This window comes from Alexandromys fortis, unplaced genomic scaffold (assembly GCF_014885135.2).
Source record: "Alexandromys fortis isolate MF-2015 unplaced genomic scaffold, M_Fortis_MF-2015_v1.1 scaffold_85, whole genome shotgun sequence".
NCBI lineage: Eukaryota > Metazoa > Chordata > Mammalia > Rodentia > Cricetidae > Alexandromys > Alexandromys fortis.
The window spans coordinates 1,738,563-1,756,738 of NW_026067975.1; the positions used below are offsets into that span (position 1 = coordinate 1,738,563).

Below are 18,176 nucleotides of genomic sequence, written 5' to 3' on the forward strand. Positions count from 1 at the left end.
CAAAATACATTTTCCTGAAAGCTAATCCACGATGTCCCACTTACAACTCCACTCCACAGGAGGCAACTCCTCGTTGCCACCTGGTGGCATTGCTTTTGCTTAGCAGGGAGTGTAAATAAGAGCAAAGACAGCTAGACATCAGCCTGGGGCCAATGGGAAAGGCTCCACTTTGAAAGTGGGAGCCCAGCGCTCCAGTCGGTATGGTGCCCTAGTCACAGGTGCAGAGAGGGGCTATCCCTTCAGCTTTCTAGGCGGCAGATTCTTGGTTCTGCAGCTCTTTGTTGTCTGATCTTCCTGGAGTGTTCCTTCCAACACATTGTTGCTATGCTCTGTTGTGAAGTGAACACGAAGAAAACGCTCAGATGGCGTTTGAGGCAAGGGTGATGAAGGCAATGTGGTTTCCATGAGTCCCTAAGTCCTAAAAAGTCCCACTTCGTCCTGTAACAGTGTACCTGGGCTGGTCCTCTGCTGTCCTCTGATGCCAGGCCCCTTAGGTCACTTTGCATCCCCTGCCCATTGGGATCAGGCTGATGGTCAACCTGACGTGATGGAGAGATACCTAGAATTCACAAAGCGCACCTCTGAGAGGCCATTTCCAAAGAGGATTCATATTTGGTAGAGCAAGTGAGAAGCATAGCCTCCATCCTAAGTGCGAGCATCACCGTTTGACAGGCTGGAGGCTATGAAGGGCTAAAAGTGGGAGAGAAAGCAAGCCCTCAGATGACTGCCCCGCCCTTCCTGAGCCATCGTGTCTGTTGCCCCAGGACTTCACACTCCAGCTTGTACAGTGTTTCAACACAGGCTTGCCCCAGTGACATAAAAGCCATGCGGCGACCTGCCTCCAGAGTGCAGAAAAGAGGTCCTCCATCACACTGCATCAGGCTCTGCAGACACCTACCTGTGACTATAGCTCAAGGTCAGGGTCTACGATGCTTTATTCTCTTCTAAGGAACAGAACACCTGACCCGGAGCGCCATAATTAGGAAAGGAATGGATGTGTTTTTCTCACTAAGTAGTGCGAGGCGAAACCTTGCTCTGGATGCTACATCTCACTTCAGTACGTTCTGCTGAGGTCTGTTTTTCTGTCTATCTCTGAATAGTCCTGGTCTCCCCTCCCTCCTGGTTTACTGAGGTGTCTGACTAAGCTTTAAGTTACCATGTTCCTATCTTACAGGAAATAATGCTCCCCAAGTGAATACAGTGTTTCCTTATTGCCTTGGATCTCCTGCCCCAGGAGTGTATACCCACTTGAATCTGTTCTGCATGGTTGGGATCAAATCCCAAAAAACAACTTTGAGCCCTAAGTTTGCATCAGCTTTGCCCAGGTGCGCAGTGGTTGGGTCCCTTCAGTCACATGTCCACACTGAACCAGTCACTGTGGCTGGGGCAGAATGTGCTGCCGTGTGTGCTCAGTTCTGGAGCTGAGAGCGGAGTCTCACCAGTCATCCTTGCAGGCACCTGCAGGCATTTTACCAAAAGAGAGCGTAAGGAAGCTGCAGGCCAAACTCACAGAAGCCCATTAGTAACCAGCGTAAGAGCAGGATAAAACGTTGTGAATGATTTCACTCTCACGTAAACCAAAGGGACAATCTCGGCCGGCCTGGCAGGGCCATCTCATCAAGAAGGTGTCTTCAGTGGCAGAGCAGAGGTTGAATGGACTCTGTATTCACAGCCCAGGCCTGTCAGGGCTCCACGGAGAGTGCCGGTCTAGCCTGCATAACTTAGTGAGACCGTATCTCAAAATAAAAGCTAAAAATAAGTCTGGGGATTTAGTCCTTGCCTAGGGTGTGAGGGGCCCTGAGTCCAATTCCCACTACTAGAAAGAAAAAAAGAAACGGATGCCTGGTTATCACCAGCAGCAAGCAGGGAGGCAGCTGAGGTGAAGACCCACACCCTACCTTACCTTGGGTATGCTACGGAGTGAACTGCCCCTCCCTCCCCCACCCCCCCCCACCCCGCCCTGGTGTGGAAGGGTGAGAAGCCCACAGCAGGCATCTAGTGTGTTTATTTACCGCTGAGGGGGTAGCCCTTCTTCTCTGTGCTTTGCTCCAGATGTTAATCATCAACTCGCCTGGCATGCCAGTGAGGCCAGAGGTCAGATGAGAGCAGGAACCCCGGGGTTTTGGTGGACAGTCAACAAGAAAATCAGCCGAACAATGGCCTATCTGTGCGGAGGATTGCAGAGAACAGCTTTCTTTTCAGAGGCCGCTAATACTCACACCGATGACCTGCCTCAAAGTGTCCCCAGCTTGCTGGGGCAGCCACCAAATTATGATCGGTCAGGCAAGCATCAGTAAGGGGTAGGAAGTACAGCGGAGAATGACCGTTTGTGCCCATGAGGGAACCGTGGAGGGGCACACGGCAGGAGTGTTGGAATGAGCTTTAAAGAGACTGCTCCATGAGAAAGCCACGGAAGGCATTTCAGAGGACGGGGTGGAGTGTACCGAGGATCAGAGGCTTCAAAAAGACAGTCAAGGGCAAGAGATCTGAGCAAGGGCTCGTAGTGGGCGGGAGAGATCGGCAAGATCTCTCCAGAGTTGTGAGAAGCTAAGCTTGCCAGTGTAGCCGACTCTACTTATCAAAACCTGGGCATTTGGAGCCACGTGTGGGTTTCCGTTTTTTGTTGGTGTTTTGTTTTAATTTTTAAAGATTTTCCCTATTTAAATGCATCCATAAGGTTTAATTAAAACATGGCAGTGGTAAGTCTGCCCACTTCTGTGTCCAGCCACCCTTCCCAGAGGCCACTGAGGCAGTTGGATCCTTGACTATTCTCCTCAGGTGGCGGGGTGCACCGCACACGGTGGTGTGTACCTTGGAGGTGACTCAGCGCGTGGAGAGCTCCGCTTTCTTTGGCCAGCCGCGGTTCATTCAGTTTCAGAGCTCAGAGAGCTCAGCCTCTCACTTGTACTGGAAGCTGGGCTCTGTCGAGACAGGGTTTCCTGTGTAAGAGCCCTGGCTGTCCTGGAACTCACAGAGATCCGCCTGCCTCTGCCTCCTGAGTGCTGGGATTAAAGGTGTGCGCCACCACCACCACAAGGTGGGAAGGTGGACTCTTTAGACAGTAGAAGGTGCAGAGCTGGTGAGGCACAGACCCAAGGTCACCTGGCCGTCCAAGGACATAGCCAGAACTGAAACTCTCCTCAAAAGCCTGGCAGGTCCATTTCCTGACTCCTTGATCACAGTGTGTCAAGCCATGAGCAGGAGAAGGTGATAGTTAAGTAAGGCTGCCATGTTGTAAGCATTACATCTCAACAATCTTCAGTGTAGAATTTTATTTCAGGCTTCCTTGGTGATTTTTTTTTCTTTAACAACCCTTTCCTCCTCCTTTTCTGCTGTCCCCCCCCCCCCCATCCCCAGCAGCCCTTCATCAAGCCTTGGCTCGTCCTGGTCCCGATGACTGGTCACTATGACAACAAGGGCACTCTGTCAGAAAGTGGCCTTCCAGGTATTTTATTTTGAGCCTCAATTAAGCAGAGAAGGCTGAAGGGAGCGATGCAGGGAAGTGTGTTTTATGGCCTTCGAGACAAGCCAGGTGCTATTTATAGCTCCTTAATCGGTGTTGCTAAATGGGGTCTTAATGCAAGCTCCCATGGGCATCCACATTTTCCTCACGGAGACTCCGTCCCCTTCCTCACTCCCTGATCTCCCTGCTTGAGGGGAAGCACCTCCTTTTTTTGCTCCCCAGCTCTCAGTAACCTACCCAGCCTTCCTGCCCCTCTGCAGTGCAGCTTTTGGGAATATCTCTTCTGCCCTGTCACAGGTCTGTCAGGAATCTGAGTTCTCAGGAGGCTGTCCTTCTAAGGGTCAGAATTCTATATCCAGTCTCCACCCCCTCTCCTCAAATACCCCCTTAAAGCCAGAGTGGAATGAGGGACATATATGACTGAACATATTAAAGAAACATCAGCATTTTTGTGATTGTTTAAAGTCCTTTCCATTCGCACTTGGTGGGCTAGCACGGTTCATTCATTAAAACAGACCAAGTTAAATAATTTTCCTGAGACTAGAGGGAACTGAGGCTGAGACCAGGAAAGCCAGCATATCCATCGCCGTGTGCTCTTAGGGAACTTTGTAGGTGGTGTTCATTTCAGTCTTTACATAGCTTCTCTTTAAAGATTAAGGAAAACGCTGCATCCAAGTCTCTGAACATAGTGTCCATTGCCTGGAGAATGTGCAAAACATGGTTCTCCTTGACTCCCGGGCTGGGCTGTTGAGTCAGGAAGGAGCAGGGACTGTAGGAGGTTGCTATAGGAACTGCAGCCAAAGCAAAAAGGCCAGCGACTGCCTGTGGAAACGCAAGTCAGCAGCTCTCCCAGTTTCCTGAGTGTCCCATCCTCGACTAGAGACGTTCTTCGGGGCCTCATTATTCCTTGAGTGAGTTTTTGGAATGGCTCACTCTGAAGTAAATGGGGTGTTTATAAAGGTCCTTGGAAAAAACCGTGCTTCGTAAGGATAAGTATTGTGGTGTTCTCACCCCAATTAAATCTAAACCAAGAGTGTGGTCTTCCCATTGGCAAGTCTTCGGCTCTGTCTTCGTTCACTTCTCACGTCAGGGAGCTGGCAAGGCAGAGCCAAAGTTCCTTGGAAGACCTTGGGCTCCTTCCTTATGGTGGGAACCTAGGACTCCACTGTCCAAGGCCACTTCCTCTTTAGATGCTACACTGCTCTGGACTCTGTTAACACTGTCAAAAGATTGTCACTCCCTTGGAAGAAGAAACCCACCAGCCTTTCTACTGGTGAAGAGCTGCAGTCCAGAACATCTACAGGGTGTGGCCACTAGGACCTGGGCTAAGACTTCCTCAGAGGTTCCTTGGAGGTGGAGGCAGGTCAGGACCTTCCTTCCCTGCCATTGAAGATGCTAGGTGTGTGAGGGGTAGAGAGTTAAAGTGGCCCCTGCAGCAGCAGAAATACCAGAGGAGCCAGCTCTGGGTGGATTCCTCTCAGAGAGTTTGTGCTTTCTGTCTCTCACCACTGAACTGTGCAGCTCAGTTCACAGATGTGCCCTCTGCCCACGCACCTGAGCGTCCTGTTGGTGACCCTGCATGGGTTTAGGAGTTGCCAGATTCTCTTCCCCTCAGTCCTCTGAGTGGTCAATCAGGGCTGTGGTATCGGGTCTGGGACGACTGTGGGATCTAGCAAGAGGCATAGTGTAAAGCAAAGTCAGGCCAGGTAGTATGCTGGCAGGGTTCATCGAGGGCAGCTGCAGCAGGTCCTGGGCAACGGCCAATCAGGATCAACAGGGTTCTCAGTCTGTATCACTTTAGGAAACTGGTTTTGCCACTACCTAGTTAGCACATTAAAAAAAAAAGTTGATTTTTCTCTGTCAAGTTTTTTTCCTGGCAATACATTTTGGCTCATAAACCCTTAATGTCTGCCATACCTTGTCTGTAGTAAAATAAGAAATAAAATGTTTGGGTCTGTGGGAAAACAGATGTTACAGGCATTTTATATCAATATATATCAGTTTTCTCGGCATTGAGTGGTGTCTTGTAGAGTTCAGGTCCCGGAGCTTGAAAGCTCTGTCTGTCCTTTCTAAGACTAGGTAAGCCTGGAAATCACGTGACCCCTCTGCTTGCAAGTCCCTACCTCCATTGGGGAGGAACCCGGTAACCTGGGGTCCACAGTCCTGCTTGGACCCAAGTGCTGGTCCCCTGGTGTCTGCTCCCTGGTTTGCTGGCTGCCCCCATATTCTCCACACCTGCTCTTCAGGGTGCACCTAGAGGATTCCTGCCTCCTTAGGGTTGAAGTTGGCATGCTGCGGTGTTTGTGCCCCTGGAGCTTGTTCTCACCCGTGCGGTGGGCATGAACATTTTTAAATTTAGGTAACACGTGACATCACTTGCCTAGAAGCCAGAAGGGGAAACAGAGTCAGCACTTCCAAATTTGGTGACCCTTGCTCTGCATTGTGGTGCTTGTGCGATGTACAGACTTGTGCACAGACCTCACCACTTACCACTTCTGAGCAGATGCCTCTTTCTCCTCTGGAGCGAGCTGTCCCGTAAATGCTGGTTCCTCCTGAGCCTAATTGCATCCTTTGGCTGAAGGAGGGAGGGAAAGAGGGAGGCTGAGAGAACTAGGCGGACCATATCCAAGAATTCAATTTACTCATCACTTTTGCAGAATTTAAGAAAAACAAGCTTCTCCACCTCCTTTGAGCCTGTTTCTGAGTTCACACTTGGAAAGGTCAAATAAACATAGTAAATCCATTAGAAGGCCTTCTTATTAAGCCCCCGGGGTTTATGCTGATTAGTAAGAGGCTAGTGTGGAGACATTTCCCTAGTGGAAGGAAGTTTGTCTGACCTTAGCTATTTGAAAACAGAAGATAGCTGTGCCAGCCAGCCTGGTGGCTATGAGCAGCTGCACCCCGGCTGCTTCCAGGAGGACTAAAGGCCATTCTGGTCACTGGGTCTCCAGGAAAAAGCAATGCCACAGATGGTATCCAAATCCCATATGGAACCTGGTGAATTGGACCCATTTCACTGTCTAACATTGGGCAAACTCCTTTACTAGGGGATGAAACTCCCAGTTCTCCTGCCAGCCTATTGCTGGCCTTGCCTGGGTCAGGGTCCACCTTCAGTCCTTTCAAGGGTCTCTCATGCACAGTAAACAGGACGACATCACCACATGGAGCAGTGTTGAAGAGGCAAGGCAAGGGGGGCTCTGGGGACCAGTTGGTAGACTCCTCAGGGCAGGTATGCAGGATGTGTTTACACCATACACACACACAAACACACACACGTGCGCGCACATGCACACACATGCACGCATGCACATACGCACACATGCACACATGTGTGTGCATCCCAAATCAGACCCTGAGCAGCAGTCCCATTGTCAGTGCTCAGCCATGGCCTTGAGCTAGCCATATGGCCCCTCTCTGCCTCAGTTTCCTCACAGCTTTAAGTGGGCATACATAAACAACTACCTCACCGGGTTGTGAGAGTGAAGAGCTCTAGAATGTTCCCTAATATGGGAAGTGATGCGTGAGTCCTAGTACAACCCTTCCTATTGTAACTGTTGCTGGATACCGAGTTCAGGAGTCCAGCGAATGGACCTGAAGATGTCAACAGTCAGGGGCTTCTCCCTGCTTCTGTATCTGATGTAGAAACTGGAAGGTGGACCCTAAAATCACTACAGGCTGGGGCACGGGACAGGAGGCTCCAGTCCCAGGGCTGCTGTGTGGTTCTCACACACACTAACTGCACGGGCCTGCTCAGGTGTGTTCAGAGTCATCTGTGGTTTCAGCACAGGAATATCCTACCAGAAGCAGCCTCCTTCTACACCGGTTGTCCCATTCTCTGCTTTGTTCCCTAGGACACCGGCTGCTCTGGAATGTTGATAGTAGCTGTCCTTGTTTGAGTGCCACAAAGGCCAGGACCTTCCCTAAGCACTCTGTCCCTTACCTGATCCTCCCCGACTGCTCCTGCTCCTCGTGAAGCAGGGAGTATCACTATTTTACAAAAGCAAACAAACAAAAAACAGTTTTATTAAGGCGGAACTCAGCTTAGGTCTTCGACCCCAGGTCAGCTGTTCCTGCATGGTAGTAACGCCCCTCCCCGGCAGTGCTGAGTTCTGTGCAGACAAGAGTGACTTCATTATTACTCATTAGCTAGAATTAGCTGTAATTCATCTTCTGGCCAAGCCCTTACTTGAGTTAGACTGGGACGCTAATTCTCTTGTGCGATTTTGCTCTCCTCATCTCTATTTTTAACTGAACGTCCTGATGGCAGCAGGGCTCTTTCTGTCACTTAGCTGTGACCTCACCACTGACACACTGTCATCACTAGTGCCCTGCCCAGCTCTCTTTGTTCTAACTTGTTTATTTGTTTGTGAACTTGCTTGAGATTTAATGCACATGCCTGAATCCACCACCCAGCTGGAAGATCTGAACATTAACAACCAAGTGCCTCTGTGCGGATTCCTGCCCTTCTTTCCTCCCTGATCTCCAGCATTCGTGTACACACCTACAAGATCCTTTGTCTGATTGGCCTAGTTGTCTCTTCTGGAGCTAGGGCCTCCCTGGATTCATTGCTATAGCATTGGCTAATCTGCCATTTGGTGGCTAAGTCTGGCTGCCCCACATGCCTCAATCTCCATCTTTGGAAAAAGATGCATCCTGGGAACCCTATTCCTGAGGTATCGCCCCCCCCCCACCCCATACTTGCTGACTCTGAAAGCACAGGCTTGGCTCCCTGCACCCCGATGGGCATATTTAGCTTAGTAGCTGCTGAGCAACAGGTAGCCCCAGGACTGTGTCAGAAAGAAACCTGGAGGGCAGTTTCCCTCTCCCTGTGTGGCTGGGGATGTCCTTGCCCAAGGCTTGCACATCCAGCTACTCGGCAGCTCCCTGGGACAGGGCCCAAGCTTAACTGGTTCATCTAAGTAAGGATCATCCCTGTACCAGTTCGTAGAATTAGCACTACACAGTACAGCACAGTTCTGCTTGTCAGAGGGAAGGGATCTGCCAGAGTCTCTCCAGCCAGTTTAGGGCTGGATGAAAGGGGCTACACAGCCCCCTCTCCCTTTCCCACGTGTGTGTGTGTGTGTGTGTGTGTGTGTGTGTGTGTGTGTGTACGCACACATATTCACCTTCCATCTTGTTTGAGACAGGGTCTCTAACTAGCCTGTGAGCTTCTGGCCATCTCTCTGGGATTGCACATACAACCTACCACATCCAGCTTTATGTGGGTTTTGTGCATCTGGACCCAGCTCCTAACGCTTGTGTGTCAAGCACTGTACCCACTGGGCATCTCCCTAGCTCCCTTCTGTTATTAGCACTCATTGCCTACCTCGAAGTGCTTCAGCACCTTTTGTAGAGATGAGGGTTCACTGCAGCTGCTTCTGTCTCGTCTCCCAGAACCTGGGCTTCTCCATCCCATTGGCCTTGTCATTTGCAGTAAGGACCAAGCAGCAGGGATGACACCCATTCCTGCCTGTGGGAGCCACAGTCCCCAGGGGAGGAGATTCAATAGTGACTCAAGAATTCTGGGCTTGCTGGAAGCTGGGGACAGAGAGCACAGATGCCCCTTCCCCCTGCTTTCTACTTAGGACTAGGTCTGAGGGTAGGGTAGAGAGTAGAGTGCTTCAAATGGGTTTGGTCACCATACTGATGCTTGGCCTTGCTGAGGAGTGAGATGAGGAGGACAGGGAGGAGGGCTGGAGCTGTTTGAGATGGTAGAAGGACCCCAGAGACTGCTTCATGGTGGAGTCAGGAAGAGACCAAGGGCTCAGAGTGAATGCAGAAGCTAACAGAGAACATGGGTGCTTGGAAAGTGGGTAGGAAGGGGCTTAGGAGTGGGTGCCATTCAAAGACAAGAACATGCAGAGCTATGTCTGAAGGTGTGGGTCAAGGACCCTTGTGTTTGGGGCTGAAGGACAGGGATCCACCGTGCTAAGGAGGGAACAGGAACTTGACTTCCTTGCATAGTACGGTGATCTCTTCAGGACATTGCCTGGCCCTGGGCCTGCAGACCAATGTGTTAGAATAACAGGTCCTGTTTAAGTGCTGTCTGGATGCAGTGTGTCTGGGTGAAACCCCAGATCCTACATTTAAGGGCCCCATGTGAAGCCCATACACATTTCGGGTCCATAGATCACTAAGCAAAGTTAATGTGGGTCCCAGACTAGAGCCACGGTAGAGATGATGTGTGACAGTGGCCCTAATTTTATCAGAGTAGGAGCTAAGCAAATACAGAGTTGAGGAATGTCAGCATAAGTAGCAAGTGGAAAGAGTCACAGAATAAAAAAGCTAAGTTAGGAATAGTAAGGCATTCCATGGGAAGACGAGCCATTTGAAGGTTGATGCGGGAAGGTTTTAAGTGGGATATGAGGATTGCAAAAGGCATTTTCAAACAATTACCCATGCCTACAGGGATTAATAGGAAGGAGCAACAGTTGTCCAGAAGATGTCTCTGTCGAATCTGGGACTGGGTAAGGTTGTGGTGGCCTTTATGTGAGGTGACACTTCTGGCAAGGACTATGGTGCATAGGTCTTGTTACCGGCCACACATGCATGTGGCTCCCTCCTCCTCAGCCTCCTGCTTTATTTATTTTGGTTAGTAGTTGGCAAAGGTGGCTTCACTTAGATTCTGACCACTTTCACAGACACGTGACGTCATTCTTCCTAGGGCAGAAACATCTCAAACACCGGAAACACCAGCATTAATCATTATGATCAGAATTTAGAAGCATAAAAGTAGAAGGAAAATATGTGTGTTTAGAATTGTTTTCATTTCAAGAACCGAATTTTGTATATCTTCATATATTATATAGATTTGTTATTAGTGACGGCTGTTGAAAGAGTATGGCTTTGCTCGTGAACCAAGATCAGGCTGTGCTGGGCTTTGCTCTAGTTCCGGTCTCTACACCCCAGCCCAGCTCTTAACTTGCTAGACAAGTAATGAGGCATTCATCCCTATCTCTCCGCACCCCAACCCAAACACACAGGTCTGCTCAGAGATTGCAAAGGCCCATCAGAGCTGAGATCACAGCCAGGAGGATATGGCTGCAGTCCCCAGAGCTCACCAGAGCAGAGCCGTGTCTATTCTTCCTTACAGCTGGCAGAGGCTCAGCCAGTAGCCAGCATCTAGCTCCAACAGGGCTGGGTATGTAACAAAGCCAGAAGTGGCCAAACCCCCAAGAGCCTGGCCAGGAGTCAGAGAAGGCCTGCAGACAGAGGTCTGGGGTACTCGGTCAGGTCTACAGAGAAGAGGCTGGGGTACATGGTTGGTTCTGCAGAGAGGAGGCTGGGGTACACGGTCAGGTTTGCAGATAGGAGGCTGGGGTACATGGTCGGTTCTGCAGAGGAGGCTGGGGTACACGGTCAGGTCTGCAGAGAGGAGGTTGGGGTACACGGTCAGGTCTGCAGAGAGGAGGCTGGGGTACACGGTCAGGTCTGCAGAGAGGAGGCTGGAGTACACAGTCAGGTCTACAGAGAGGAGGCTGGGGTACATGGTCAGCTCTGCAGATAGGAGGCTGGGGTACGTGGTCAGGTCTGCAGAGAAGAGGCTGGGGTACATGGTCAGGTCTACAGATAGGAGGCTGGGGTACAAGGTCATGTCTGAAGATAGATCCCTGCTCCTCTGGGAATCTCCTGTAGACCAGTGTCTAAAATAGGCCTTGGGCAGAAATCTGAATGTGTGCTCTGAGCAGCCTTGCCTTTGATGAATGCTACCTTGAGCGAGCTTGTCCCTGTGGTCGCCAAGCCTCTAGCAGAGAAGAGGCCCTGGTCTCCAAGGCCCACCCCACATTTCTCTTCCGGGTATTTCCCGCCTGTGTCATGTGCATTGGTTCCTCTGCAAGCTAAGTGGATGTGGTACCGTCAAGGTTCCCACTGCCAGGAATCGAGTGTGAGTTCCATCCTGCCAAACTGCACCCATTAAAGGCAGCTAGGCCGTCACACCAGGCCACCCACTGGGGAGAGGCCAGGTCCTTGTGTTCTTACCTCTGTAGAAATGGCCTTCCTTTCCACCACTCACCTCTCCCCCATCCAGCATGAAGCATTTGCTTGTGCTCCGTTCAGCTGACCTTCCACCCAGAGCAGGGCCTTCCTTAAAGGCTACTTCCCTTGAGACCAACAGTAGGCTCAGGCTTCTGCTGGGGCAGCGGTGGGGATACCGTTGTCTCAAGCGTTGGGCTACCGCCTTTTCTGGATTCTCAAGATGTTTGGTCTGTGGCGCCTGTGTCTTCTACGAACCTTCGTTCTCCCTTAGTGGACATGGCTGCCAGGTTTTCTGCTCCACCTCTCCAGCCTGCTACACTTGCCTTCTGCCTTCCTAGAGTCTACCCAGCTGTCTAGCCCGCCACTGCCTTTCTTAGTGTCCAGCTCAATGCTGTGTCATTCATAAACATACAGGGAGCGTGCACCTCTTTTCTGTCCTTGCAGCTGGGAGGGACACCAGCATGGAGTCCAGGCTGCCCCCGGAACTTATTTCCCTCCTCTCAGCATCCTCGTACTTGAATAAGTATGGTGGATGGGGCTAGGGAGATGGCTCAGCAATTAAGAGCACTGACTACTCTTCCAGAGAACCTGGGTTCAAATCCCAGTGCCCACATGGTGTACTGTAACTCCAGTTCTAAGGGATCCAGTGCCTTCTGGTCTCCATGGGTACCAGGAATGCAAGTGGTGCACAAACATACATGTTGGCAGACACCTGTGTGTCTCCTCATTTCCTTTATGAAAAACAGCACCGCACCCAGGTCTTCTTAAGTTCAGCGTTCAAGGATGTCGCTAAGTGCTTTTCCATCTGACTCCCATTGTCTGCCATTCACCTTGTGGCTTAAATCAGGAATGCAGGCGTGATGGTAACTGATGACTCACGTCTTAGCACGCCCCAGGGCAGGTGGAAAGGCTCGAGAAGTCAGCCGAAGCCACCAGTCTCTGTGCCAGTATCCCGGCTTGTCCACATCCCTGACGATAAACGCCGACTTAACCCCAGGTGCTGAGTTACCCTTTTTTGCAGATGGCAACAGAGTCCCTGGAAATCCTGGGTTCCCCTCAGGTTGTACAGGGATCAGTGATGGGTAATTGAGGAAAATCTACTCAGGGCTTCCAACAGGACTGGGATGTTTGTAGCATAGAGCCAGGCATTCCTCACCGGCCTGCGTAAGTCCTCATCAAGAGCAGAAAGGGGCCGTCAGCAGGGTGGCATCCTGGAATATCCTTAGAAGAACAGCAAACTACAGCGTGGCTGTTTTCAAAGAGACCTCTTGAGGTGATGGTTTGAAAGTGTTTCAGCACAAACCTTGTTAAGGCAGAGGGCAGACTATGCCACGCCCTTGTCACCATACGGTCCGGTCCGTGATGTGATGCTGCCTTCGCGTCCCATTTTACAGATGAGAAACGTGTAGCTGGGAGAAGAGGAGCCAGCTGCCGCTGGCTGGCGGGGCTGGGTGAAAACGCCTGTTATCCTTCTTACTTATTCTTGCTTGACACGTGTGTTCACCCCTGCCCCCTATCCCGGGGGACGAAGGCCTGACTCAGTGAGTGGCTCCTTTATTTCAGACCTAACTTCTGGTGAAGAGAGTAATAGGATCTCAAGCTGCTCCTGCCGGCATCAAGGCAAACTGGCTAGACGCAACCTTCCACTATCACCATCACCCCCCTCTCTACACCCTGTGTATCATTGGCCAGACCCTGAACATCATCAGCTACTTTTAAACTTGGGGGTTTTGGGGAGTCACAACATACTTTCCTTGTGCTTAAAATTCTGTCTGAGATGCTCGTCCCTGAGATGCTCGTCCCTGAGATGCTCGTCCCCGCGTTCACCTGTGCCTGGGGCGCCTCCATGACGAGCTGATTTGTTTTCTATTCTGGGAACAGGTGCAGTTGACTTTGGCACCGGCTGGTGAGGAGCAGTAGCCTGGCTGCTTCCAGTCATGTGGGAGAGGTGGGCAGCCGTGACCTGGAGAGTGGCCGTAGGGGACAGTAAGAGGCCTGAGGCTGTGGTACAGTCTGCCAGAAGTCTAGAAGATAGGTGATTTCACCTCCGTTTTCCCCTCGAGTCCACTTTCTTATTACTGTTTGCGGGGAGGGACATGTGCAAGCTTGCAACTCTAGACAAGCCTCTCCTCCCGGAACCTCAGTTTCCTTTTCTCAGCCAGGGACCAGTAACCGCATTGACTTCAGAAGGCTACTTCAAGACCTCAGTGAGATGCGCTCAGCCTAGCAGTGGGCCAAACAGATGTACAGTCAATGTGGGTAAGATAGAAGGCAAGCTCCTGCCTCTGGATCAGTGAGTGTGCTTCCTAGTATTGCCACTTACCAGCTGTGCGTCCTTAGGTAAAGGGCTTGTGCACTCTGTTTCAGCTTCTGCTGAAAATAGAGATGATAATCATAATATTCATTGCCTCCAGGGGTTCACATGAGTTGAGCCCCACCCAAAAGAGCTTAGGGTGAGTTGGACACATAATAATCCTTCAGGAAAAAGCAGCTACAAACATATCTTATACCTTACAATCCCTGCTAAAGTAACCAGTCATGTGCTGAAGGTAGAGGGATTAGAATAGAGGCTTGATTGACAGGCCAGGGCAACATGTGGACTGGCGCTGTAAGGGCCAAGGGGCAGGGAGGGTTGAAGGTGCTACTGTATAGGGGGTGGGAAGCTTATGAGGGACAGGTCAGATCAGGATGCATGGCCCGGGTGCCCTGGCTGGCCTCATTTTGTTTGAGGATCAAAAGATAAGGAGCAGGTCAAGCTACTGGTGCTGATTCTGGCCTCACCAGAGGATAGCAAGATGCATCCTTGGCCATAGCTTCTGACACTCATGCCAAGTCCCACTTGGCTTCTGATGGTGGCCCATTCAAACTACATCTCTAGCAGAAGTTCCCTTGGAACCGCAGCTGCCATTGTCCCCATCCCTCCTGATACCGTTCCCATACGGCTGGACACCTTTGTGTTTGTTACTAAGGATTTGACCATGCCTTAGGATGCTTTCAAAAGTCCTACCTATGCCATTACCAAAAGAACACTGAGCTGCAAGGCAAGCATCTAGGTCCCATGTCTGCCACATGAGGTGACTTGGGACCACTGTCCTCTTCATTCCCCACTGGGCTGTTTGAGCTGCCAGCCTCGTTCCCCTCCTTGGTTTCTCCGCCTTCCTGATCCTGGCCTGTTCTCCTTGCTTACAGTACTGCCCAGCCCTATGTGCTTATAACACTCCTACCCATCCTTCAGAATCCTGCTCAGATTTCTATCCTCAAAGCTTTCCAGCAACTGCTCATGCACTCAGGAGTTCTTTTACATATTAACACTTTTAAAATAATTCACTCACTGGCGCTGAAGAGATGGCTCAGAGGTTAAGAGCACTGTCTGCTCTTCCAAAGGACCAGGGTTCAATTCCCAGCCCCAAACATGGCAGCTCACAACCATCTGTAACTCCAGTTCCAGGGGGTCCAACATCCTCTTCTGGCCTCTGTGAACACAAGGCTTACAGATGATATGCAGATATACATTCAGGCAAAACAACCATGTATACAAAATTAAAAAAAACCAGCAACAAATCATTTATTTACTTAAAAATCCCAGATCATGAGAAAATCACAGACTACAAGCTCACCCCAGGGCTGGCTCTGGCCCTGGCTTAGTTGTCTCTGTACCCCCAGAGTTACCAGAGGACCTGGAAGAGATAAGTGTTAGTGTGAATACCCTCAGTGAGCCTGTATCAGTCAACTGTCCTGTATCCAGAGGTTGCTGTGGTTTGGTGTGATTTTTACTCTTGGGGGTTGGATAAGTGCACCACGGTGTGCATGCATGTGGAGGTCAGAGGGCAACTTTGAGGAGTGGGTTCCCTCCTCCCACCATGTTGAGTTGGGGTCTCTCATCTGTTTTCCGTCTCTACGTAGGATTGCTGGCCTTTCAGGTGCCTGCCGCTGCATCTAGCTTTTTAATTGACTTCTGAGGATCAATAGCACATCGTCAGCTTTCTGTGGCAAGCACTTTTACCCCCTGGTAGATTTTACTTTATGGATTTTTCTAGAACTTGAGCGTTGTAATGCCGGGCGGTAGTGGCACACGCCTTTAATCCCAGCAGTCGGGAGGCAGAGGCAGGCGGATCTCTGTGAGTTCGAGACCAGCCTGGTTTACAAGAGCTAGTTCCAGGACAGGCTCCAAAACCACAGAGAAACCCTGTATCGAAAAAACCAAAAAAAAAAAAAAAAGTCAGTCAACACCGACCTGGAGCCACGTGTTCACACTACACCACACCCCTGCAATTTGGTGGGCGGACAATCACTACTCTGAGAGCCGTGGTACCCTAAGGGGCCTCCAGCAACCAAGGTTAGGTACCTAACGATTATCCAATTACGGGTCACAGTTTAGGAGGTGGGAAGAACCCTTAAGCTAGGTCTTGCTTGCTGAGGAGGTTAAGGAAGAACACACCCTGGCTTTCTTTGCCCTCAACTAGTCTTAGCACCTTTAAAGCATCCACACAGAAAAGCCTGGGGCTGCTCATTTCTCATTCTGGGCCTCTGAGATGACCCAGACACCCTGAGTCCTCGAAGACAACTTTAGTTGAGACTGAATGTTCACAGGGTATGCTANAAAAAAAAAAAAAAAAAAAAGAAAGAAAGAAAGAAAGAAAGAAAGAAAGAAAGTATGTCCTCCCAGTGCCCACTGTAGACACTATAGGAAAGTGTGATGGTTTGAAAGAATTTCCAAAGCTGCTGGATCTAACCTGTTCGCTTGTTTGTTTTGAGCTAGGGTCTGGCTGTGTGGCCCAGGCTGGTCTTGAACTTCTGGACTTAAATGATCCTCCTGCCTCAGCCTCCTGAGTAATTGGGACAAATTATTCTGTTTCTAAAAGGATGCCACTTTTTTTTTTCAAAACAGGGTTTCTCTGTAGCTTTGGAGCCTATCCTGGAACTAGCTCTCGTAGACCAGGCTGGCCTCGAACTCACAGATGTGCCTGCCTCTGCCTCCTGAGTGCTGGGATTAAAGGCATGCGCCACCACCGCCCGGCAAAGGATGCCACTTTCAAACACTTTTGAGTCACGCACTCCACATCAGAGCTTATCCTTGCTAGAGATAAGTTTAATACCACTATTAATCTTTTAACACCACTATTCACTACTGATTATGCTAAATCTAGTCTGACCAGCCGTGTTCCCCTTTCCATAAACATTTTTGAGGGCCTCTTACTTCAAGCAAGGATGACTCGTGAGGAACAGGAGGCCCTGGACTAGTTCAGGGGCAGGGGTAGGCAGCGGGCCACCTGGGCGGGTTGAGCAGTGGGCACTCACACGTCACTGTCTTTGCAGCTGAGCCCCTGCAGCTGATGGACCTGTGTCGGAGATCCATCCGCTCAGCCCTGGGCAGACAGCGCCTGCGGGACATCGACTCCTTGCCCCTGCCTCAGTCGCTCAAAAACTATCTGCAGTACCAGTGAGCAGGACTGAAGGCCTGCCGTCGTCTGTGGTCACACGGCACCTAGCTCCGGAGCGCCAGGATTGTGTCACTGACTTGGAAAAGGAATGCCTGTTGCCACTGTGGCTGCCAGGGCCAAACTGCTGCCATCAACCAGGACCAGGAAGTCACCTAGTCAACCAGAGTGTAGAGACCATTTTCCTTCTCAAGAGAATGAATAAAACATTTGGCAGGAGACAGCGTCCTGTTCCCCACTGCAGACAGGCCCGGGAAAATTGGCTGGTGGAGAGAAAATAGCTTCTGAATAATGAATGACGGAACTTGATGGTCCCCTCCCTGCCTGCCCCTGGCCAGTAGGGAGATCATCCTTCCGTTTTAAGACTTAGAACCACTTTGAGAGACCAGTCGACGGGGAGCACTTCAGTGCGAAGAACCTGGACTTTCCTCTCTGAGCCGGCTTTCTCAGCCCGTCCGTCCCTCTTCCACCATGGATAGAGTCCTTTGGCTGTCCCCGCCCGCCTGTCTCTTCAGGGACAGTAGTCTGATGACTTCCCCCAGGGACAGAGCTTATTCTTGGGTATGATCGTTTAAAGTTTTGCATTTTGAAGAGGAGTGTATTGAAGATGGCTTTCTCCCAAAGGTGCTAAGGAGGATGGGAGGCCTCGGGACCCTGAGTCTGAGACACCATTAGTGTCCGGGACTCTGGCCACCATATTCAGGGTGAAGCCTGGCTGTCACAGAGCTTTCTTTGAGCAAATTATTTTTTCACTTTAGGAGACCTCCACAGTTTGTTTCTTGTTTCTCATATGTGTGTGACATGCTGTTTATTTATCAGGTGGGGCCCGTGGCGTGGCTTTAGGACTGGAAGGGTGGGGGTGACACACAGTCTCTGCAGGCCCTGAGACCTATCCTCTCACGGAATGTTGCTGCTGCTGCCTTTGCCTTTCAGCACCACCATTCAGCGTTTTTGGTGTGTTCCTGATAGTCTCCACCCAGACTTGTCTTTAACTGGAAATCGTCACAACGTGAGATACCAGAGCCAGACAGCGCAGCCTCCACTTGAATGTGAATGTGACCTTCAAGCAAGGAACATTTCTAATAAAGTTTGTCATTCTGTCCTTGAGCCAGGTGTCAAGTGCTCTTTCATGGGTGTGGGGACCGCACTATCGGCCTGGCCGATCTGTCCTCAGATCCACAGGCATCATATCTGGGAGGGCCTCTCCATCCAGCCTTCCCTCTGCTGTCCGCCGTCCCCCTTTGAGCCCCAGCTCTAGAGATGCTGCAGAGACCTGATCTGGAAGACGACGCTGTGCC

At 50.7% G+C, this 18,176-nt stretch overlaps 1 protein-coding gene across 3 annotated transcripts in view; it reads left to right on the forward strand.

Annotated features, from left to right (window-relative positions):
* Spsb4 (splA/ryanodine receptor domain and SOCS box containing 4) overlaps positions 1-17,939 on the forward strand; it is a 70,727-nt gene extending 52,788 nt beyond the window's left edge. For all 3 annotated transcript variants that reach the window (XM_050157355.1, XM_050157357.1, XM_050157356.1), the window contains exon 3: positions 16,757-17,939. In XM_050157355.1, the coding sequence (XP_050013312.1) occupies positions 16,757-16,884 (128 nt within the window). In that variant the 3' untranslated portion in view covers positions 16,885-17,939. The remainder of the gene's footprint in view (positions 1-16,756) is intronic.
* The last annotated feature ends 237 nt before the right edge of the window (positions 17,940-18,176 follow it).